The sequence below is a fragment of the Diadema antillarum genome, unplaced genomic scaffold, assembly GCF_040938485.1.
Source record: "Diadema antillarum isolate AM-2024a unplaced genomic scaffold, OU_Dant_1.0 seq00000932_RagTag, whole genome shotgun sequence".
Classification (NCBI taxonomy): domain Eukaryota; kingdom Metazoa; phylum Echinodermata; class Echinoidea; order Diadematoida; family Diadematidae; genus Diadema; species Diadema antillarum.
Genome location: NW_027271783.1, coordinates 408,846 through 434,204, shown reverse-complemented (window position 1 = coordinate 434,204; position 25,359 = coordinate 408,846). Strand labels below are relative to the sequence as shown.

General features: G+C 40.5%; 2 protein-coding genes across 2 annotated transcripts; one reads left to right on the top strand and one right to left on the bottom strand.

Annotated features, from left to right (window-relative positions):
- Nucleotides 1-6,300: 6,300 nt before the first annotated feature.
- On the bottom strand, nt 6,301-24,859 carry LOC139741525 (ran-binding protein 3-like). The gene is made up of 12 exons (XM_071652106.1): nt 24,814-24,859; nt 24,280-24,363; nt 23,537-23,605; nt 22,162-22,495; nt 20,901-20,994; nt 19,543-19,620; nt 17,310-17,349; nt 16,879-16,994; nt 15,770-15,893; nt 13,644-13,786; nt 12,724-12,967; nt 6,301-6,527 (listed from the first exon to the last, which is right to left on the bottom strand). Exons 1-12 carry the CDS (start codon nt 24,854-24,856, stop codon nt 6,460-6,462), a joined length of 1,437 nt encoding a protein of 478 aa, XP_071508207.1. The 5' UTR covers nt 24,857-24,859; the 3' UTR covers nt 6,301-6,459.
- Nucleotides 7,716-8,986, top strand: LOC139741536 (uncharacterized). Its single transcript, XM_071652114.1, has one exon. The coding sequence runs from the start codon at nt 7,716-7,718 to the stop codon at nt 8,694-8,696; it is 981 nt and encodes a 326-aa protein (XP_071508215.1). The 3' UTR covers nt 8,697-8,986.
- Nucleotides 24,860-25,359: the final 500 nt, after the last annotated feature.

Sequence of the window (25,359 nt, the reverse complement as noted above, 5' to 3'; positions counted from 1 at the left end):
GAATGCACTCTGTATCAATGGCAATTTCAGATGCAGAAACTGCTGTGGCTAAGGGACAACATTGCATCGTATGAATTCAACAAAGAGTGTTTTTGTCGGACAATAACTTGACAGGATTCTGTGCTTCCCATGGTCTGGCTACAAATTAAAAGGTCGTCATACAATCATGTCCCATCCAATTAAGCATGACACATATTTGGCCGACTTGAGTACAGAACAGGAAAAAAAACTGCCATAAAATGTCACTATGTGTTTTTATAGTCAAGCTTTCACACTTTCACTTACACTGTTTTGATCTGAACGTAGCCTTTCGTCATACATTATCCTTACCATTCCACCTACACATTCATCATTATTTTGCAGTTCTAGCTAAGGCCCAAACCCATTAGTATAGTCTTCCCTCAAAATTTTCACAATATCATTGACAAGAAAATTGCTGCTGATAATGTAGCATTAACTATCTACCTTGCAAGGGGATAAAATTATGTATTGCTTCTTTTTCTTTTTCAACAAAATCATTAAGGAAATATATGTATATAGGTACAAATGTACTAACACAATCACTGTATCACCTTTTTTCATATTCACAATGTGTTCGTTTGTGTGGTTGGTTGGTTGAAATAAATACATATATTCCTGAACAAAAACACACATACCGTCTACCTTTTGAAAACAATCGTGTCTTCAATGAAGTAAAGGTGACAGTAAATGCCAAATGCTGACATTCTTCAAAGAAAGAGTATAATCATCAAAAGCAGCGAAGGGAACATCTATGTAGGCACACATTTTGTTTTTTTAGTATCGATTTGTTTCAGACATTTTTTTTTTCCTTTTTCTGCTTTGTGCATTATTTCAGAAATAAGGACACTATTGCAGCATTGAAATACAAAAACGAAAAGGAAAATACTTCCCTTGAACACTGGTAGACGGTCCATTATGTCACAGCCTTGTTCATGAACACGTAGCTGCCATGATATCAAAACTGACAAGACCAGGGGCCAATATCGCACAAAGAGACTTACTATAAGTACTTCATTTCGTCTGGTGCCCGTGCATTGGCCATTAACGCAATACAAATTGTATTGCATTAACGGCCAATGCACGGGCACCCGACGATTTTAACATTAGAAAAGTGCTCCACTTACACGTCTTTTTTTTTTTCTTTTTTCTTTTTTTTTCTTGGGGGGGGGGAGGACAGTTTCACAATGCATTCATGTATTACACTATCAAGACTGACGCTGCAATGTGCATGTGTAATGCAAATCATCACTGCAGTGACAAGACCTCGTATCTCAAATTTTGGAGATTTTTTTTTTTGGGGGGGGGGGGGGGGGGGGACAACTATCAGATGATCATTTGAGTGATATTCTGTCTAAAGTCTAGCCACCAGGGCATGTGCAGAAAAGGTGATCCTATTCGTTATAGTCAGTGCTTTGGCTGCCATTTTCTGTTTGTTTGCTTGTTGTTGTTGTTGTTGTTGTTTTCTCTCTCCTGAACATTTGACAGTTTTGAGATACGAGGCTATGTCGCCCTAACAGCAGGATGATGTAAAATGGGGGGGGGGGGGGGGGGGGGGGACTTGCTTCTCTTTCTCCACTGCTGGATTGGCAGAGAATTTATTCTGAATCACTTGTTTTCTCTCCTAATAATCAAAAACTGTTGACCATGGACCCACAGGTATCCAAACCTTACAGCTACTGATACATACAAAACAAGCAAATTCCCAAAGTAGAAGTCAACTTGGCACCAGTAAGACATACCATGGTTTTTTCCCTGTATGACACATCGACAAATGTGAATAGACCATTCCAGTGACCCATTACAGGGATAGTTTCTTTCTCAGCTTGTGTACGGCAAAAGCATTGAAGTTCCTTCGAATAGCAGTGTATAGGGCGTCAATTGAGATGTATACAATCTCAACATTTTGAATGTTGGGACGAGTCACATTTCATTAAGTGTTTCGTCAGAGATTTTCACTGACAAATTTGCTCTCAGCCAACCAGATGCAAGGATTTCAGTAGCTTCAAACAGTTGTCAGAGACTGACAAGTTTCATGACACGCTGCCCAGAACACATATAAAAACTGGTCTTTACAATACAATAGGTAATACAAATTGTTGATTTCCCTTATCTCAGTAATGTGAAGCATTTCCATGACTAGGTTTACAGTCACATCTCCATCACTCTATCTTGAAAATTAAAAAAAAAAATGCCCAAGCTGTACCTGGCATGGGCCACCACATTACCACAATTAATTCATAGCAGATGAGATCATATGTCATTAAATTTTCACAGGTTTCTCTCAACTTTAGACTATGTGTCTTTCAATACACACCTTGGTACTCAAAATGCATATAGGATTCAGGAGAGTTGCTGTATATTAAAGCCATTGACGTTTCGCATAATTTTTTGTGGATCAGGACCTGTACCATCATTTCACAAGTGGCCAAAATGATAAATCACAATTGAGAGCCACTGCATTGGACAAGAATGAACCAGTGTTACCGACTCCAATACCAAATGTCTATTGCATTATTGCATATGCAATACCTATATACACTGCATTCATGTATTGTGGGTATGACTCTGGGACGGTACGCTCAATCGACTCACAAAATTTATGACAATAAAACCGCACTGAAAAATATGTGGCATGCTCAGTAGCTGCTGGAAATACAGACTGGCGATTGGCTGAACAGCAGACTCTTACGTTTTTGTTTTTGTTTTTCCCACATCTTACATGCAAAATAATCAATTCACAGACATCTTATAGACATATGTGGAACAGAGCAACAGGGGCCCAGGCAATCTCATTACCAAATGCATGACCTAATGATTTGGGGTGACAATGAAAACTTTAAAATAGCAATCCCTTATACAAAATTAGTATTTAGTATTTATGAGTGAGGAATACCATCATATTTCTATGCTGTCTTCAAAACACATACAAATAATCACCCAATAGAGAACTTGACTCTAGTATTGTTGTTTTTTCTTTTGCACATCTTATATGTGATGATGAAACTATGGGCAATATGTTATTTTTTTCTTTACATTACGGAACTTCACAAGTTAGCAAATTACTCAAAAAGTACCTCCTCATGTTTTGTTGTTGTTGTTGCTGCTGCTGCTGTTGGTTATGACACTGATAAACCTTAAGCCTGAATATCACAGGCATCACATGCAATAGCCTTTTATCTCATTTTCAGAACAGGATTCTTGGGGATATAATTCAATGACTACAAACAAAACTTTGGGTTATTGCCTATAGCACATCATGGAAGTGGAACACAATGGAAATATTAAAAGGCAAAACATAAGTCTGCCTGCAAGTGTAAAATTCCTTCGATCAACCCCTCTGCCCACTTGCCAAGGGCAATGAGAACTCGCTGTCTACCCAAGTGAAATCAATTGCTGCTTGCCTCCGAAGACATGGGGGGTCTTTGCATAACTACCTACTCGGCCATGCTGAGAGGGATAAAATTAATGAAACTTGATTGCCTAAAGAACTATAGTGATAAAGCCGCTAAGGTCCTAATTTGGGTCTACTCAGAGCAAACACAGAAATACAAATCCACTTCCATGCTGCATAGGTAAAATTGTAGTAAATATGCAGGTGAATGTCAATGTCAATAGTCAATGTTTTTCATTGTCCCCTCCTTACATTAAAGACAAATGCATAATAACAAATCCACACACAAATAATATAAAGTCATAGGTGTTAAGTGAAAAAAAAAGTACACTGTAAAATATATTTTGCAATGCTTCAGGAATACAGAAAAGAACCAGGTCACTAAGAAATCCCTAGTGCAATGGCACAATTTAGTCTCATGCATGACAAAAATGTACAATTATGCCCCCTTGTCAACATGGCTAATATGAAATCACGTAGAAAATCAAGGGCAGAATTAATCGGGACATCTTCCTCGTGAATTTGACCAGGTGAGAAAAGGATTGGGAAATAGCAAAACATGAGAATTTGATCTCTTCCATATTTTTCATTCAAGTTACACATCACTTCCTGAAATCTTTGTAAGGACCCTCTTCATGGCCCTGCTTCATTCACATTACCAGTAGCAAATTTCAGCCGAGCTACTGTGAAACCATGACCCTCAAAGTAATGCATGAACATGCAGTATGAATCCAGGTGAAAAAGACCCCAAACTGATGCCAGATGCAGCCATTCAGTTTGTGCAGATAACAATGAATATCCCCAATGTCCAACCTTCTCCATAATGCCACAATATCGGGTGGCAATGCAGTGAGCTCCTGATTTGATTCCATCTCTCAATCCACTGTCATTTGAAAATGAAAAGAAAATATCGGTACAATACTACATAAAGTTTTCCAACTGAAAACTAAATGGCATCATTCAAAAGTAACATACAACCTCCTGACCAACATGAATGAATTTCAGACTGAATGAATGACCTTGGGAGTTGCATTCACATTGGGAAACTCACATACTAATTACATGTGTGTAACTCATCACCATAATGTAGTTGTCAAATATTGAATATTGATTTCTCAAGTTTTGTAGTGCTGAATTTTTAAGACCCTATAGTTTCAAATAGTAATAGAATCTGTCCCCCTTTATTCAACGTAAAACAAAACCACAAGGATCAGTATGGCCACAAAATACAGTTCTGAGAAAATGCATTTCAACCTTTAGACAGTCAAGAATGCAGGGAGACTGAGCTGTACTCAAACACTATAGGTCACTTCTAAGCACCCAAGCAACAAGCTTTGTCTCACAGCAGTTGCCCTCTCTTAAACACCAACAATGGCACAATCAATGTCTTCACTTTTTTTTTTCATGACAGAGAAACCAAAATGGACATTGCAAGTATTCTTTTCCTTGATCACCCCACCAAACAATAGCAGGACCTTTGATTGACTTCAAAGAATTCCCACATTCCTAACTATTTACTTTTCTCCCCGCATTTTTTCACGTTCGGGTTGAGTGCACAGCATGGTTACGCTTTCAAACACAGTGCTACAACTCACCCAGGGTAACTAAAATCCAGTGTTGGACAAGCAGAAGTAAATGGGCATTGGCTTGTCACATTTACATGACACTCACCCACAATGTCCATTTGAGAAAGTGCAGCAAATGTATTTTGTGATGAGGGAAAAAAAATGCAATGTTACCTAAGTAACAAGAATGAGCACTTGTTCATTGTATTAAAAAAGAAGAAGAGGGAAATATGTCTTTGTTATGCCCTGGGGCCATAATAAACCTACACCTTTTTTATTCTACTTATCTATCATGAACACAATGCATGCTTGCCGGAAGCAGACAAAATATCCTAATGACAGCCATTTTCCTACAAAGTTTTCATCAAGACAGTACGCTTGTGTTAAATATTTTTGTATAGTCTTTTACAGGGAGAGCAAGGTGATATGAACGTTTCTAAACAAAAACCAGGTCATCATTTGACATTCCTTTAATACCAAAATACACAGCTCTGTACCTAATTATTTTACATTCTTGTGTACTGAGCAATTTTGGGGTTTGGTGGGCAACACAACGTGGCTTCCCAAATCACTACAGTAATGGGAGTAATACTTTTCTTCTACAGAAGCTACAAATGTTCGGACATCTGCTATCTGCTGATACCCAGCTCCTACAATATCTACAAGCTTGCACGGAATGTCTAGAGGCATAAAGCACTGGAACTTAATATGTTAGCAACAACCAGGCAATTAAATTCAAGAAATGATATTCATTTTTTTTTTCAAATAGGAATAAATTAAATGTTTACAAAAAAATGCATTTTAACATTCACCGATGGTGGGCCAATCAGCGAGGCAGCACCAATGGGGCTTTTTACCGCTCGGGGACACAACGCCCACAGCTGTCCTTTCTGGTACCATCCCGCTGGCTCTCTTCCTGCGGTCATACCTCAAGAGCATCATACAATCAACTCGCTTTGAGCTGTTCTCGTCAAAGTACTCCACGAAATGCCCAGCCGAATACTTCATCGGAAACCTTTCGATGGTGGCAAGGCTGTTTACAGTGGCGATACATTCCTAGATCAGAAAGGGACAGCTAACAAAAAACTTGGACGGCTCGCTAGACTAATGCTGTCTTGAGAAAGCACAAACGTTCGACCTGCACGGATCCTTCACACTGTTTTTTCCCGAGCTGAGCTTGGGATAACTCCACTCCTTGTCATCCTGAATCCAACCCACTGACATAAAAAAAAGCGAACACGAACGTGTAGCACGGATGCATCACTGATACTGTACAAGTTGGTCGAAGCCGAAATCTGGCTTTCATCGAATTGTTGTCTACGAACTGTGAATTACGTGAATCAGGGGAGCCCTGCTACATACAAAGTACCCCTGGGTGTTTGCAGTAAGGTTTGGTCTTTTCTGGAGTCCTTCATTGGCCTCTATTTCCTGGGATACATCACTCCGAGGCTCGGATGCTTCTTGCAACTTCCAGAGCTCTTTTCATGACTCCTCCTGATTCAGGGAGGGTGAAGCCGATGCACTGTTCCCCTCCGTACTTCTCGGTGATGCTGTAAGCCAAAGAAAATGAAAGAAAGATGTAAGATCAATGAAAAAGAGTTCATCAAGATTCAAGATAAATGTACTCTAATACGTCAATTCAAATGTAGAGACATAAAAAAGAAGGTCCTTTAAAACAGCCCTCACCATCTAACAGGGTGTCTGCAGTGTTCCCTGCATAACACACATCAGGTAAAGGATCAACTTCCTTCAACTTCACTGCTTGCCAACAGCAAACCGTAGAGACTCACACTCACGATATCAATTACGCTACAGTGCAGAACAACCCACACAATTCTTCTTTGTTGTCGTAGTAGTTAAGCAGTAGTAGTAGCATGGAGCAATGTGCCTGGTTGATACCACTGCTGACTATTGATAGTCACCAAGGATGAACCACGAGGGGTCAGCATCATTTTCAAGCGTGGAAAGGCGAGTAGACCACTTCATCAGGTTAGCATCCTGCTTCTTTATATATGATGAATAAATGAAGTGGGATCTTTCACACGCATAAATGGTGACTCACACACAGGACCTCCAAGTAATGTCCAATCTGAGGTACAGAATGCTTTTGCCTCAAACTACAGATTATACTTCGTAATTCCGTCAGGGATTATGTTGACAAGAGAGAGACCCGCTGACGCATGCGCAGATTCCCCAATTCGTTGACGGCGCATTTGTACTGAAGCACGGCTTCGGATGCCCGTTTTTTCCCCTGAAAATATTGGAGCGATCCTCAAGAATAGGTTAGCGCTTTAGTGGAATATTGAAACATAAAGTCTCTTAGTCGAAGTGTAAGTCACTTTAGAGACTATATTTCACGTTTCCGTTATCAAAATATTAACGATCGGTATGGAGGCAAGCACGGCTGCCTCTCCCAAAACCCCAGCGGCGTCCGCTAAAGCTGGCCCGCTGGTTCCGGGCACCGGCAAGGTCGGTATCCCGGTAGAAAAACACGCAAGCGGCAAGGCCGCAGTAGCTATTGTATCAGTAACACCGCGAAGAAGACGATCGCTTCGTCGGTCAGTAATACGAAGGTGAAGAAAGGCACTGCCAAAACCGTAGCGGGATCTTCACAACAAAAAACTTCTGCTCATATGACTGAATTCGCCGAAAGGCTTGACAAAATGGAAAGTTTGCTTTCCAAAGTGATCGAAGCTCTCCCACAAGCGACCGCAAATTCATCGCGTTCGCCGGCCAACATGGCGACCGCCACGGGCAGTGGTAGTGGCGAGCTAGATATGAGTACGCGGGGTGCATACTATCCAACCGCGCCACACGCGGACATGAACTTGCCGGATAACTCGCCCACTGGGCAACTGGATATGTACATGATAGATCATGACGACGATACTGCGTCTGGATTCGACCACGCAGAGCAGATCCCGCAGTCCCAAGTGGAACAGTTTGAGATCCCCACCATAGCAGCTAAATTCGCGATGCCCACTGACATTGGGGATCCAATAGACGATGAAGTGGCAAAGTCGACTACCTATCTCATGACTCACCAACTCGAACTGAAAGTTCTGGAGGATGTCGTTGGAAAGTATCCCTCTCCAAACAATTGTCAGCTCATCGATGTGCCCAAAGTGAATCCGCCTATCTGGGATTTTCTGCCACCAGCGACCAAGAGTCGGGATCTAAAGCTACAATGGGTGCAAAAATCACTTACAAAGGGATTAAATGCGTTCACAAGATCGCTCTCAGCAGGTCGCTTGTCTGATACACAGCAAGATACCCTCGCTCTGATTTGCAACGCGAATTTCGAGCTCAACTGTCTCCGTAAGGAGCTGATCAAACCAGACATAAACTCTAGATTTGCACATTTGTGTAAGCCATCCCTCCCTGCTACCCGTCTACTGTTTGGAGACGATCTAGGAAAACAAGTCAAGGACTTGAAAGATCAACAGCTAGCGGCAGCTGGAGTCATGAAATCGCAAGGGAGGGCGAGACCAATCGCGGCGTATCAGCGCTCTCTCAGTAGGCCGTATCCACAGAGAGGACGCGGGTTTCAGCATGCTGCATATAACAGACCGGTAGCTGGATCTACTGCTGGACCTTTTTTAGGCCAGAATTACAACAGGAGGGGCAGGCAGCCACCTCACACACAAACGCTGAGCTCGTCGAGCCAGGCAACTCAACAGACAGCCCAGCGAGGTGGGCACTCCCATCGGAGGAAGTAGGAGCTGATACCGCCGAAACGGTGAGTAATCTCTGCTTACCTAATCACACTAGACTTGGCACTAGATCTAGTAGTACATTGAAACATGATAGGCCTATTGGAGGTCGACTGAGGCTATTTAGAAATAACTGGAGGACAGTGACACATGATCAATTCATTCTGAACTCAATTTCTGGCATGAAATTGGAATTTAAGGAGGGAAAATCCCCCCCTACAAGCACAAGAAATCCTCACTCCTTTCGGAGAAATTCAATTGACAATGCTCGTGTGCATGAAGAAATCAGAAATCTGCAGACAAAAAATGTTATTGAGCAGTGCAGTCATGTGGAAGGAGAGTTCATCTCCAATGTATTCCCACGCCCCAAAAAGAATGGGGGCATACGGTTAATTCTGGACTTGTCAGAGTTAAACAAGTACCTTGTGTATCGTCATTTCAAGATGGACAATATTCACAAAGTACTGGAATTGATATCTCCAAACAATTTCTTAACCTCAGTCGACCTTCGAGATGCCTACTATTCAGTCCCAGTACATGATGGAGACAGAAAATTCCTACGTTTCACTTTCAGTGACCAGTGTTGGCAATTCAAAGCAATGCCAAATGGGCTTAGCTCAGCCCCCCGTTTGTTCACGAAAATACTGAAACCAGTGTTTGCAACACTGAGAAGATTGGGCCACATCGTTATTGGATATCTTGACGATACCATACTGATCAGTGAAAGTGAAGCGAAACTGAAGGAATCCATAGCTACAACAGTAAGCCTTCTCACACATCTTGGGTTTGTGGTGCACCCAGAAAAATCAGTGCTCTATCCGACCAGGAAAATAAAATTCCTTGGTTTTATGCTTGACACTGTAGAAATGTCTATCAGTCTGCCAGAAGAAAAAATGACAGAAATCAGAGATCTGTGTGCTAACTTGCTACATATGAATAGACCTTCAATTAGGCAAGTAGCACGAGTGATCGGAAAGATTGTAGCAAGCTTTCCGGCAGTACAGTATGGTCCATTGTTCTATCGTGAACTGGAAAAGGACAAAATTCAAGCTCTGAAGGCAAACAAAAGTCATTTCGATAGAAAAATGGAACTATCCACCGAAGCAAAACAGGAGCTTCAGTGGTGGGTAGAGAACATTCACACTGCCTTCGCACCAATCCAAAGAAAGAAAGCAGATCTAGAATTGCGCTCAGATGCCAGTGGGGCAGGATGGGGCACCACAAACCTCCACAGTAGTACTGGGGGAAGATGGAGTGAGAAGGAACTACATAATGCAAAGCATAGTGGCATCAATTATCTTGAATTAGTTGGGCATGGTCTCAAGTCGTACTGCAAAGAACTAAGAGATGTGCATGTTTTGCTGCGTGTAGACAACACTACAGCTGTAGCATACCTAAACAACATGGGAGGCGTTAAGTCCCCTAACTGTAATGATGCCGCAAAAGAAATTTGGAAATGGTGCATACATAAGCACATTTGGATCACTGCGTCCCACATTCCTGGAAAATTAAATGTAGAAGCGGACCACAGGTCAAGACAGTTTAATGATGGGTCTGAATGGATGCTAAATCCAGCGAAATTCCAGGAAATTGCCAGTCACTATGGTACCCCAGAAATCGACTTGTTTGCATCAAGGCTAAATAAACAAGTAGAAAGATATGTAGCATGGCAGCCAGACCCAGAGGCAGAAAATGTAGATGCCTTCACACTCGATTGGGGTCCATTGGATTTCTATGCCTTTCCTCCCTTCTGTCTTATCTCAAGATGCCTACAAAAAATTAGGCAGGACAAAGCAAAAGGCATCGTAGTTGTACCAAACTGGCCCACCCAACCATGGTTCACTGTATTAATGTCCCTGACCACTGAAAGACCAATGTTATTAAGGCATAGTGCAGAGTTGCTTACGCTCCCGGGAACGGGAGAACCTCATCCCCTGCATGACAGACTTGATCTGCTCTGTTTCAGGTGCTGCGAAAACCCCTAAGCAGAGGTGGACTGAATTCAAGAACAGTTGACATCATCGCAGCATCGTGGCGAAAATCTACAAAAAAGCAGTATGGGGTTTACATCAGGAAATGGAAGTCCTTTTGTACAAAGCATAGTTTGAACTATCTAACAGCACAAGCAAAGGACGTGCTGGAATTTTAAAGTGTTCTTTTTTATGATGAAAGTTGTAGTTACAGTGTTATCAACAGTGCACGTAGTGCACTTTCTTCGTTTTTGATATTGGAGGATAATTGTCCAGTTGGAAAACATCCACTCATTTCGCATTTCGTTAAAGGTGTTTTTCATCTTCGCCCACCGTTACCCAGATATCGTGAGATTTGGGATGTGAACATAGTGTTTAATAAACTTCGTAGGTGGGCACCTGCAAAGACACTTTCTTTGAAAGTGTTGACCTGGAAACTGTGCACATTAATGGCCTTAATTTCTGCGCAGAGAGTACAGTCGCTGCACAATCTGCACCTCGACCACATGCAGCTAAAAACCAGCGGTGCGCAATTTGTTTTCAAGGACCTCTTAAAGCACAGCAGGCCAGGAAACGCTAACCTCAATTTGTCGATGAGGGCCTTCCCACCAGACAGACGACTGTGTGTGGTGAACTATCTGCAGCACTACATCAAGCGAACAAGCACATTACGAGGCAAGGAGCGCTACCTGTTCATTAGCTTCAAGAAGCCTCATCATCGCGTGACATCACAAACCATAGCCAGGTGGATCAAGAGCACACTTTCAGCTGCGGGATAAATACTCAGGTTTATGCAGCCCACTCTACCCGAGCAGCTACGACATCAGCCGCAAGGTGTGCGGATTTGCCCATCAGTCAAATTCTGGCACAAGCAGGCTGGGCTGGAGAAAGGACATTTAGAAATTTCTACAACAAACCACTGGAAACGAGGAGAAGTTATGCTGCAGCTGTGATCCTGAGCAAAAGCAATCCACAGCTGAACCACCAGAATTAATGGCAGCCAGCCCCACATTGACTACAGGGCCATTTAATGCAGGTAAATACCTACTGCATAGATAAGCCATTAATTTACATAGGCCGTTCATGGCTAACGGCTCTTGTCAACGTAATCCCTGACGGAATTACGAAGTATAATTGATAGATTAAACGAGAACTTACCTGTTTGTAGTTTGATCTCACTTATATGAGTAATATTACGGAAGGGATTACGTCCCTCCCTTCCCTCCCTGTGTATTCAAGCTACAGTGGAAAGTTCTCGTTGATCTATGTTTTCGTTAGCCATGACCGGTTTTTCTACGAATATTGGGGAATCTGCGCATGCGTCAGCGGGTCTCTCTCTTGTCAACGTAATTCCTTCCGTAATATTACTCATATAATTGAGATCAAACTACAAACAGGTAAGTTCTCGTTTAATCTATCAAGTAGAGGGGATGGTATGATTGCACCAAATATTGCTCAGCTGTACTTGATGGGAATTGAACCCAAGCCATTTGACTGAAAGGCAGACATGCTACCAACTGAGTCACATCACCACCATACCAAAGCACTAGATTTGATACTCTACTTACCAAAGTGAATAAATGAAAAAAAAACTCAAAAGCAGTTTTGCATGCTACATAGATATCCTATACTACAGCCATCTAGCTGAAAAATAACTAGATGAATAGAATTTTTTGTTAAATTGAACTGTAAACTCAAAAATGTTTGCGGTACATTAATTTTTGCATATTTCACGCTACTTTTGGCAAGCGCGACATCTAAAACCTACGAAAATATCATCACAATTTTTTCTGCACATTGTAAAATGGGTTGACAATTGCGCAGTGCAAATTCAACAACCCATGAATATGTTTTTGAGCAGCTCTGCACTAAAAATTAATCATGCAAAAATATCGACGTTTACAGTATAGATAAATATACAGGGAATGAAGTAAAGAGTCTGACTTGATTTGGTGAAAAGGTCTCACAGTAGGCAGTTTTTGACTTGATCAAGATGAAGTAGAGATTAAGAAAATTTGTAGTTGTGGTCTCTGGCACTTGTTGCAAACTTTGCAAAGACTCACGAGGTTTACTCCTGTCCCGCGAGTTGATCTTGGCCACCTCACTGTCTTCGTCATCGTCATCGTCATCCTCGCCATCCTCCTCCTCCTCCTCTTCCTCGTTGGCATCACCCTTGGAGTCCTGTGCGCTGGCCTGGCCCTCCGTGCCCTCCGCCTCCAGTCTCTGCTGTTCCTCCTCCACCTGTTTCAGGGCCTGGATGCGGTACTCGATGGCGCAGTACAGCTGCTCGATGTCTTTGGGGGTACCCTGGAGGAAAGCAAGCAAAAATGTGAGCAAAAGCTCCCATAAATATGGCTCACATCAATTCTGTTAATTCAAGCTTGCCATTTATGCAACGTCCCTGATGTGAATGGTGTTTCACAACTTTCAAAGGAACATAATGTTAATAATAATACAATGCTTATATAGCGCATATCACTACCGAAGTGTTTACATGATTACAGCTATATTTCAAATTCTTTCTTTCTCTATCTCATTCCGTTGCATGGTCCCTTGCATCTACTAACTTCAAAAGCATGATCATCCAAAGAGATCTTAAGGTTTATTGTATCCACAGAAGCCTTTCAACAAGCATGCGGAGAATCTGTCACGAAGTAGAATGAGTCCTATCCTACTAACTGCTAGAATAATCTAATCTAATCTAAATCTAATCTAACAACAGTGAATACAATGGTTCCATAAGAAGCGGATAACACCATCAAATTGAAGGGGTGACGTAGATTTCTTTTTCATGATAAATAATAAATAATAAATTAATACAAATAAAATAAATCTCATAATACAAAGGATATGAAACACAGTGGGTAAGTTTGAGAGAATAAACATGAAATTTAGGAATTTCTAGATTCTGCACAGAGTGTTTAAGCGCCCTTCATATAATGAGCTGTGATTGGGTGATTTACGCTTGCTCGTGACGACATACCGATATCAGAAAGACTTTAATCTTCTCCGTCTCTGCATCCATGGCCGAGATGCGCAGACTCTTCGTGCTGGCCCTCTCCACGCTCATACCACTCCAGATCTTGGTGTTCAGAATCAGTCGCAGACTTCCCTGCGTCCTCATTACTGAAATGAAAACAAAAACAACCACCTTCAGGAATCACAACTTGCATTTTTGACAGGAGGGGAATTTTCTAAGTGAATTGCTGATACGACTGACACTTGGAGTAATTAATAGCCACTTGAAGTGGTACTTCTCAAACTCCCACTAATCAAATACCTGTAAGGTAAAGTGTTGCTCAATGACTACTTAACATGTGACTGAATCTCTTAATGCCATGACGGAGGTCACTTAAAATGTTTCTTCAGCTTTTCTTGTTGCCAATAATCAAATGCTTGGCTGTGTTCTAAGCACATGACAATGACATTAAAAGAACCAGCACCAGTCAATCTACATCCAAGAATCATTCAAGATCCAAACCAGTAGACTGATTTATGATTAAGGATGTCCTACTTCTTTGGTCAATACAATGCTTCCCGAGAATTATTATGCATTACCTTTGTGCCTTGGCCTGAAATATAAATTATATGGTATCTATAAGAAACGCAGGCAAGTGCAACGGTGAAATCAAAAAATTTGACAAACACTTTGCTTGAAACTTGCCAGAATGCAACTGCTTGAGCTTGAAACTACAATTATATTAAGTATGGATAAAAGAGTCTTTCGACCTCGCATGCTACTTTCCTAAAAATAAGACCGTGCACCAGCAAAAGCAATGCACCCAATTCCCCAACCCCCATCCCATCAAAAGACAAGGAAAAGTAGAAATTACGCGGTGCATAATATATGTCCCCGCCGGAAGTAGCATTTTGTAGCAAAATGTACAATACAGGTCAAAAATCAAGGTCAAAGGTCAAAGAAGTCAAAGGTCAAAATTCTGTGTTGAAATTTTGAAGCCCTCACCTAGTGCCATCACATAAAGCAAACGGAATCGAAATCGGGTTAGAAATGGCGAAGGAGTAGCATTTTGTAGCAAAATGTACAATACAGGTCAAAAATCAAGGTCAAAGGTCAGAGAAGTCAAAGATCAAAATTCTGTGTACAAGTTTTGAAGCCCTCACCTAGTGCCATCACATAAAGCAAACGGAATCGAAATCGGGTTAGAAATGGCGAAGGAGTAGCATTTTGTAGCCATGCAATGTACAATATAGGTCAAAAATCAAGGTCAAAGGTCAAAGAAGTCAAAGGTCAAAATTCTGTGTACAAGTTTTGAAGCCCTCACCTAGTGCCATCACATAAAGCAAACAGAATCGAAATCGGGTTAGAAATGGCGAAGGAGTAGCATTTTGTAGCTAATGTACAATATAGGTCAAAAATCAAGGTCAAAGGTCAAAGAAGTCAACGGTCAAAATTCTGTGTAGAAGTTTTGAAGCCCTCAACTAGTGCCATCACATAAAGCAAACGGAATCGAAATCGGGTTAGAAATGGCAAAGGAGTAGCATTTTGTAGCAAAATGTACAATATAGGTCAAAGGTCAAAGGTCAAAAGTCACAACTGAAATTCTGTGTAGAAGTTTCAAAGCTCCCATGTAGTGCTCTCATATAAAGCAAACAGAATCAAAATCGGCTCATAAATGACAGAGAAGTAGCAAATTGAAAATTTTGATCACACACGGACGCACACACGGACACACGGACGGACACACGGACGGACACACGGACACACGGACACACACACGTACGGAGCCCATTTCATAGTCCCCTGCTCGAACTCGTTCGGCGGGGACAACAAGGGGGAAAATCTCTACAATGCAATTCTCTGAAGGGTTGTGATTAACAGCTAATATATTAACAGCTAATAAACTTACTTCAAACCACTTTCTTTTTTTTTTGGGGGGGGGGGGAGAAATTGCTGTTTCCTGTAAATGTTGACTGTATTTATGAATGCCAACAATTTGTGAACTGTAAGAGGACAATCAGGCTCATGATTTGCTCTTCACTCTCAAATCATTCCTACTAGAGTGAAATGATACTGAGGATGCCGATCAGGAAGGTGGGACAAATGGTCATGCGGTCATCATCAGAGTGGCCTGAGTGCCCTAGACTCACCTAATCTGGACTGGAAGGAAGAGTCGCTGGACGTCTGGCGCATGTCATTCACCCTGATCTGACCGCGCCCCTTTTCCAGCCAGCTCCGTTTGGTGGGGTCAAACATGAACAGCTTGCAGTGCGACTGTAGAGTGGATGCCATTCATAAAATCATTCATACATGTATGTATTTATAGTTTACATCGGAATATCATCACTCACTCTATTCGGAATCAATTCAATAGAAAAGTCACTTTTGCTCACAGAGTTCTGTTCAGCTGGGTCAAACAAGAATATCTTTGCTGTGCAAGTGAAGAATGGATAATGTTAATAAGTTTACAGAAGTTAAGGAATGCACATATTTCAGTATCATTGTACAGTCAACCTCACATACCTCGACGTCGGATTAGCCGAATATCGCTTAACTCGGAGGCAAAATAAAAGTCCTGATTTTTCCTGGTGTATCCCCTCCTATTAAACTCACGCTCACATACCTCGAAGTTTACGTACGTCAAACCATTTTCTTCAGTCCCGACTGATTCGAGGTATGCAAGGTTGACTGTACATAGGCCCTAAACTTACAGAATGCCTATACACTTTCAAGAACTGTAATACAAGAGAGTGAAACAGATTCTAGCATTTGTCTTGTAGCCTTGGTCATGGCACTTGCGTAAAATAACAATCTTTGCACGACTTAATGCAGAAAATACTGGTGTAAATAAAATACAGGGATCATAATTACTCACACTCCCCCCTCCCATCCCCCCCCCCAAAAAAAAAGAAAATTACTTACTTCATGGAAATGTCACATAAGAACTACTTTTCCTAGTAACTATCAAAGGCATTAGACTTTGTTGTTCAGAATCCATAACTGGATTTGATGATCATCAGATAATTTTAAATCATGAACTTGTTGCTAATGACCAGAAGTTCTTCAATGTATACTGCGTGAAATGCATATTACTCACATCACAAACACTTCAAGCAAGATCAAAGAAAGTACCTGATGACATTTTCTGAAATGCATATGTGAATAATTAAAATATGCTGTGAAGGTGAGTTGTGGGATACATTAACTTCATACATCAGTGAAAAAGCAAGGAAACAGAAATCTTGGTATATACAAGTACCTGCACCACATTCTCCTCGTCTTCTTCACCCGTAACGCTCTCAACATCCTCAAACTTTCTCCTCATCCTCTGCCTCGCTTCTTCTAGCGCCAACGCATTTTCAGCCAGCGTTTGCTCTAAAGAAAAGAGAGAGGGTACATAGTGTTGTCGACATTTGTGAACATATCAACACCGATGTCTTCGTTCATTCAAAGATCAGCTAAAAGACTTTAACAATCCAATTGTCAACAATGTGGTTGCAATAATCTTATCTTTTAATCAATCATAAAGCCTGTAAGCCAGCAGGAGATAAGACATTATTAGCTACGAACTTATCAATTAGAATCTGCAGCCAATATAATTAATGTACAATTATAGTCAAATAGAAAAACATCAATATATCTGTCCTTGGCCATCAAATGGAAAACATGGTGAAGTTGGTATAAACTCACCTTTGGACTTCTCCGGTGATGTTTCACTGAAGCCATCATTCTGAGGAAAAACAAAATGGACATACATTGTATCATATCTCTGTGAATGTTCTCAGTCATCCAGGTAAAGTATCACATGAACAATATCGGTAAACCTAGTCAACTGGACTTACTTGTAATTTGGAGTAGCGACGTTTCGCGTCCGCTCCGGGACGCTTCATCCGGCCGACTGATCTTTGGCAGCAATTGGTTGTTGACGCGTAACAGGGTCGGGGAATTTCGGAAAGCGCCGAGGAATCTTCCGAACCGCCGAGTTGTATACAACCCGGCGGTTCGGAAGATTCCTCGGCGCTTACAACCAATTGCCGCCAAAGATCAGTCGGCCTGATGAAGCGTCCCGGAGCGGACGCGAAACGTCGCTACTCCAAATTACAAGTAAGTCCAGTTGACTAGATTTACCGATATTGTTCATTGTATCATATCATGTAAGAAGCTGTCTTTCAATAATCTACAACAATTAAATAGTTGCAGTGGAGTGAAATTGTCTTCTATCAGGGTGAATTTCACGCAGTATGTGAGGAAAGTGGTAAGTAGTTTCTAGAACTGCTACAGAGCATTCTTACATGTATTTGAAGATTCTATATTCATAGAAATGAACAAGTATCATATTGATTCAGAAGATAATTCCCTGCTTTGTATACAAACACACTGAACGAAAACCTGGAAGTGTTTTCTGCACAGTATTTTACTTTCACACAACATTTACATTCATTTGACAGAAATGGACAACAAGGCTCCCAGGCTGCAAGCACATGACTTAGCCTCAACATTATTGAAACAGAAACTTGTAGACAGTGCTTTCCAGGAAATGGAATTGTAAGTACTGAAAAGTTTAATACCCAATACCCTGTGAAAACTAATTGGCATGGACATCAAAGGAATGCAGAAAATGCCCCACACTAAAAAGCTTCAAAGCTGAGTACATTATTCACATCTAGTTCCACACTTAACTGTGCCACTCGCTTCAAAAGACCAATATTGCTCTGACCAGCAGTGCTGAGTTAGGGTGGGATTTCACGGAGCACGCGAACGATTTGCGAAGGACGCGAATGGCAAAATCCAGCATTCGTATTTTAGTCTGCAAAAGTTCGCCAAACGAATGTGAGGGTTCGGAAGCGTCGTCAGTTGTTCGCGAATGTCGTTTTTACTTCGGCAAGAATTTCAAAAAAGTTTGAAATCTTTTGCGAACCTTTTCCGCACACTTGGTCGTGATTTGCTTGTGAATTGTTCTCGAAAGTGTCTTTAAAGCCTCGTCATATGCGCAAGACCTTCGCAAGACACGCGCGATGTTCGCAAAATGTTCGTGAAACCCCAAACAGACTCCGAAACTTTGGAGAATGTCTCGCGTATGTTACGCGAAATGTGCGAAGTTTTTCCGATCATTTTACGACGTAATCGCAAACTGTTCGCGTACCTTTTGAGACACTCTCGCGAACGTTTAGCGCACGTTTGGGGGATGTATGACCTATACGTTTTCTACAAATAAAAATCGTAACATACATCTAAACATCAAAGAATTATTAACAACTACAGTAACAAAAGAAATTAAAGACTAGCAAAGAGAAATAAATATTTGATATAAAAAAAAATCGCAGAATACACTTAAAATTGATCTAAAGTATGTAAAATTTCATTTGAACTATAGAGATTATGTGTTGGAGGAACTGCAAAAAAAAAAAAAGAAGATCAAATGCTTTACTAGTGGAGATATGTCCTAGGGAAAAAATGGAGGCAAGCACACGATAGAGAAATGAGAGAAAAAGAAAGGAGAAATAGAGGAAAGAAAAAAATTCAACTCAAGACAGCTTCCACCTCTCCTTGGGTACATTTTCTCCCATGATTGTTTAAAATTCTTCGTTGTTCGCATTTCCGTCGCGTGTTCTTCGTGTACGTAACATGCTGTACTTTAGCAATGATACACACGACATTCGCACATACGTCGTGAAAACTTCGCACAAATTGCGCAAGAATAGTTTTCGGCTTCATTGTCGGAAAACATTCGGAGAAAAACTTTTCCGAATGTTGGATTTTGTCATTCGCGTCCTTCGCAAATCGTTCGCGTGCTCCGTGAAATCCCACCCTTAAGTGGAGGATGTTACATTCAGGCAATATTTCATAACAGCTTTGCAATGACAATGCATTGAATTCCTCGCATGAACAAAAATGGGGCCCATGTGGGTCTACTAGTACTCACCTTAATTCTGCTGGACAGATTCTGGCCAAACACCAGCTCCCCTACAGACTGTAGCTCCCCTTCTTGCCTGTTGGGACTCTGTAAGGAATCATTCATAGCTTAAAAACTTAACAAGTTTGGTAGGGTATTTTTAGACAGCTTACGTGTGTGGGCGGGTGTGTGAGTGCGTGTATGCGGGTATTCATGTGTGTGTGAGCAGGGAGATGACACCTCCCTGGTGCGAGTGTGCACATGTGTATGTGTACCTTCGTGCGGGAGTTTGTGTACATATTCTTTTATATAAATTACAGAGATTTTTAATGAAATCATTCAAGACACTGTCCGTTCAATGCTTTTGTTTGTCTGTTTGTATACCACTATTATAATACGTGCAATATATGTTGTCTGCTCCTTTTCCTTTGTTATGCCAGCGGACGTCGAATTTCTGTATTTTTAACAGACAATAAAGTTCCTTGTATCCTTTCCTTGTATCCTTGTATCCTTGTTAACAATAGCAGAGCTGTCAATCTCTACATATCCCTATTTGAAAGACACATTCACCAAAGTATATGTATGGACTGAGTGAAAGCAGCAATATCAGTAGAACACATCAGTGAAAGTTTGAGGAAAATCAGACAATTGATTAGAAAGCTAAGAATTTGTTTGAGGTTTCAGTCATCGCTGCATGAGAGGACTACAACAGTTTCTGACATCACTGCCGGACAATATTACAAAGAAAATATAAACAGCAAAATGAATGAGCGCTTGACTTATCTCTTTCAATAGGCATGCTTTTTCAAAAAGAAGATGAAAATATGAAAACAGGGCTCTAATTTGAGTCCCCCAGCCATCCCTGGATCTGCCATGAACAAACTAGAAACTACAGTCACCAATCCACTTACTCATAGCACTAACCTGGCTTATCTCTTCTGGTTCTAGAGAAGACAATTCATAAAGAATTTTATAAATTTGGGGCTTTGCCTCCTCCTCCTCCTCCCCCCCCCCCCCCCCCAAACTCCAGGGGCATCGGGCCCTTGGAACCCCCATGTGGGGAATGGTGCCCATTTTCACAGATATACATTGTACATTATGTCACCCTAGCAATAATCCTCGCCAAGTTTGGTTAAAAACTGATCATGCCTTTTCAAGAACACGTAAATGTGAGAACTGGCCCCAATTTAGTCTCCCCACCCCCATCCCTCCTCCAAACTGCCACAAACTTGAAACTACAGTCACTAATCTTATATACTCATAGCACTACCTTAACCTAGCACTTCAATTTTGAGAGAAGCCCCCCGAGCCACAAATAAAATAATTAAATTAAATTAAAAATGAGCCAGTGATTGGGGTGGGAGTGGGGAGGAGTTCTTTGTACTCACCGTTACTCTCTCATTCATGTTCTGGCCGAAGAGGAAGGAGGAACCCGACGAGCTGGAGAGGCTACTGGGGCTGTCACCAGAGCTGTTCAGATCCCTGAACCATGCCGATCAGAAACAGAGTGGGACAAAAATATCACCATTAGGATAAACTCATGGATTTGTTCACTGACCTTCAGCAAAAGAAGGAAATACAACATTATCTATTTTGCCAACTGATGGATCTGAAGAAACATATATCAAGAGAATGCAACATTGGACGATTGGTTGTAACTAAATGTGTACAGTTTCGTTCATACTCAACATTTCTTCCTTGTTTTCTAAATAAATAGATAAATTCTAAATAAAAACTGATTACATCAATCTACATAAACACAACTGACTTCATCACAGCTACAAATATATAATCTTCTTGTATGAGTGAGGTTTTAGTTGTCTTTTAAATGCTCAATACTGAACAATCAAGAAATCAGACATCTGATATCACTGAAGGCTCTGAGGAACAGGAGGAGGATCTCAAATTATATTTCATCACTCGAGAGAGATTAGTCAGACCGTACAGGGAAGATTGCACAATCTGATATCGAAGTGAACTCATGCTCCCCACTCAGGAAGTCAGTTAAAGATTTTGCATGAGAGTTTATGGAAGGAAGGAAAGCCAGAATGCTCTTGTGTCAATACGCTCGATCAGCAAGAACATGCTCGCATTTGATTACCAAAGCAAACTCAAGCCATCTATAATTATGAGGGTATTATGACAGCTTCTCCAGTATACCGATGAAACAGCTGTATTATTTCTATTGCAACAGTCTAAATATTTGCTCAATAAGCAATGCTAATAACGAAAAATGTATTCATACATGGCCAGCCAGCAGGCTAGCTAGATGGACAGATAGATGAATAGTTTGATAGATATGCAGATAGATTGACAGACAGATAGATCAAAAGATACTTAGATAGAAAGATAGTTACACGGATGGATACAATGAAGGATTAGATAAGGATGGATAGATAGATAGATAGATAGATAGATAGACAGATAGATAGACAGATACAAAGCTCTATGCATGCTCAATTATGTAAATACTCTAAAAGAAACTTTGTAAACAACTTGAACAAAAAAAGTCAACACTTTTGGGTAAACAGAAATGCTCAATGTTATCATTATTTTGTGCATTCGATGGGAATGACAGGCAATGGGGGAGGGGGTAAGGGATGAAAAGTCTTAAAGGAGACAGGAGATTTTGAATGTGGAAATACTGACTTGTCTCTGGCAAACTGCATGAAGTAGTTTTCGTGCGTGGTCCCGTCGTGGTTGCCGGAATCCGAGTTCTTGTCGCCCGAGTTCCCGCTTGCGCCGCGACTGTCCTCGAAACCGATCCGGTACCCGCTATGGTCGCGGAACTTCCCAAACACCCCGAAACCCGTGTCCCTCTCATTGTCCCCCGTCGTCAAGCGTAAAAAGTAATTTGTTCGTTTGCTTGCACTGCTTTCTGACTCTTCATTGTGCTCTGGTTTCGCTTGCGCTCCACCATTTCCTTCAACCTTGGGTGCCACTTCTTCTTTCCCTTTGGTGCATTCCTCCCCTTCCTCTTCGCCTGATTAAAAAATACATAACAAAAACATAAAGATAGCAGAATATAAAACAAAGGTAACTACTGCCATCTGTTTCGCAGTGGTTTTACTTTCCATAAATTCTGTGAGTCAACTGATGTTCTGGATATTAAGAAAACACACCACTATAATTTTACCAATAACACAACTGCAACATGTACATCATCTCTATGGTGAGAAATCACTCTATTCTTCTCATTGTAAAGGGATGATACTGATTCCTACGTGTATGCTGTGCTATCTGATACTGAATTCAACCATGTCGGCAATGTTCTTACAAGTCCTAATTTGCATCATGCTTGGGAGGTATATACATTCCTGTGCAATGTATATCTACCCTTTAGCTAAATCATGCATTCTGAATAGTGCAAGAAAAAAACGTTGAATTCATGTTTGCACGGGAAGACTAAGGGGTGTATAAAAGTGTAAAGAAAAAGTAAGTACCAGTAGCCTTCATTTGGAATACACTTTCTGGCAAAGGAGGACTTAAACTTTGAGAAAGAGACATTCTAGAGGCAACATTCTGATCAATCCCTGTGTGACTATTGAGGTCTCTTGCAAACTTTCATAATAAAGGTAGAGGTGAAAAATGAAAGTTTGTAAGAGACCTCAGTAAATGACTCGTCCAGGGATATAAACTTTGTACACAGCACTGCAGTATTCTGAGGGCTGAAGAGACACACTTTACATGCAAAAACTGTACTTTAGCCATTCCTGTAACAGTCTAGCATTTCAATTCAGGAAAAACAGTATTTTCCATGAAACCAGGATACCGTTTCATGAAACTTTTTGTCAGTGATTTACACTGACAATTGTTAAAAGCTACTGAAATCCTTGCGTCTGATTGGCTGATAGCAAATTTGTCAGTGAAAACCTCCGACGAACTCATTGATGAAACATCCCCCTGAAGTACTTTTGGCAAAAAGAAAACCAATACAAAATACAACAACAACAAAAAGTAACAGTTGGCACCTCTGCTTGCCAGAAGAGACAAACTGTGTAATAGCAGGGAGGACTGTATGTACCTTTGGTGTAATGGTTCAGAGCTGAGGGGCGCAACAAGGGCTTAACTTGCTCATCATCTTCCTTGTCTTCTGTTTACAGCAAAAGGGAGTAGACATGAATGGTAAACTTTAATCAAAATACTGACACAGCTAACTGAAAATCTATTTCAGCTCATTTTCATTTCGACTTTAAGCAATATCATATTTTGAAGGAAAAAAAAATCAAAATCATAGGACAGGATAAACTCTATAACATTATAAAGCAGTCATATTTAACACATTTTTGTTAAGTTATGAACAAGGCATAATTCTCAGTCCAATCTGACAATGATGTCTTAACAGCAAACTCTCAGCATACAATGTATGTCACAGTTGACTCTGTTTATTGGTTGAGATGAACTTCACAAAATTTGATTCTATTATATACACTTTCCTTCGACTTGTTACTGACATATGTTCAGGGTGACATCATTCACCCTGCTTTCTGAAACACTGAGGGGTAGGTCATGTGCTCTTTTATCATGACAGAAAAGTGAAAATTATGCCGAATTTTTTGCCATATTTCTGCATAGCATTGCCCTTCTGTGATTTCACAATTTTATTGTTGTGTTCTTATCCAGCATCCATGCCCCCTGAATTCTAACCAAAACTGTTTAAAATGTGCAAATTTTGAACTGATTATCCAATTTTCTCAAAACTTCACTGATACTTTCTGCATTCACTGAATCCGATGCATTCGGGGTATATTTCCCTTTAATGCTTACCTGATATTGGAGCTGATTTTGCCTGTCCATGTATTAGGGTTGGTGGGTTGAGCTTGAACACTGGCTTAGCATTTGGGACATACCCTACACAAAAAAAAAGAAAGAACAACTGATTTATGAATTCATTACTATATAAAAATCAATACATAATAAATAAATTTGGCAAAAAAAAAAAGAAAGATTATTACACAATACAAAAACATAGCGATTTCAGACAGAAACTGCAAACATCAAGTTTAATCATTCATATGTTGCAAATTTAAGGAACATTAATATATGTTTTTTTTTTTCCAATTTAGCTCCTTTGATAATGCTGCAACCAGAGTAAACAATTACATACAACCAAAAGAAAGAATAACAACAGCACAACAAAAAGAAAATTATGTCAATTCTATCTTATAAAATCACTATCAAAGAACAGTAAAACCAAAATAAATGATAAAGCATCACTCGAAAGGGAGGTCAGTTTGGGGACTTAACTGAGCTGATCAAAATCAAATTTCATTTTAAGGTCATTGTCTGGTCTGTTGTTACCTTCATCATTCTCCTCCTCCTCCTCCTCTTCCTCTTCCTCCATTGTTGAAGCTGCAAACAAAACAAGAATAAGAAATATCTGTCATAACAACAGCAATGGCAATTACCCACTGATGACAATTTCAATGCCAATGACACAATCAATGATAAATTAATCATAATACCAACATCCATGACAATTTTGACAAAGTTGGCGCAAAAAATAAAAAATACTATGACAAAATGCTTTTGATCAATTACTTAGCAACTGAAACTGCTTCCCTACAATGTCATGAGTAATACAGTGTATATTACAACACACCAGTATTTTGATGCAAAAGATACGCATTTTTCTTTTGGACATCACATTATAAAGGACATTAGATTTTTTTTTTTTTTTCAATGTGTGTGTGTGTCTTCAGAAACTTGTGAGGCTGATGATATCAACATCTCATCTAATTTGCATAGTAGCTTCCATTTATTACACCTCTATGAAGACAGGTGAAAGTTTAAAAGTCCCTCAACTTAACTTAGGGTTGCACCTTGTACACAAGTGTACTGAATACA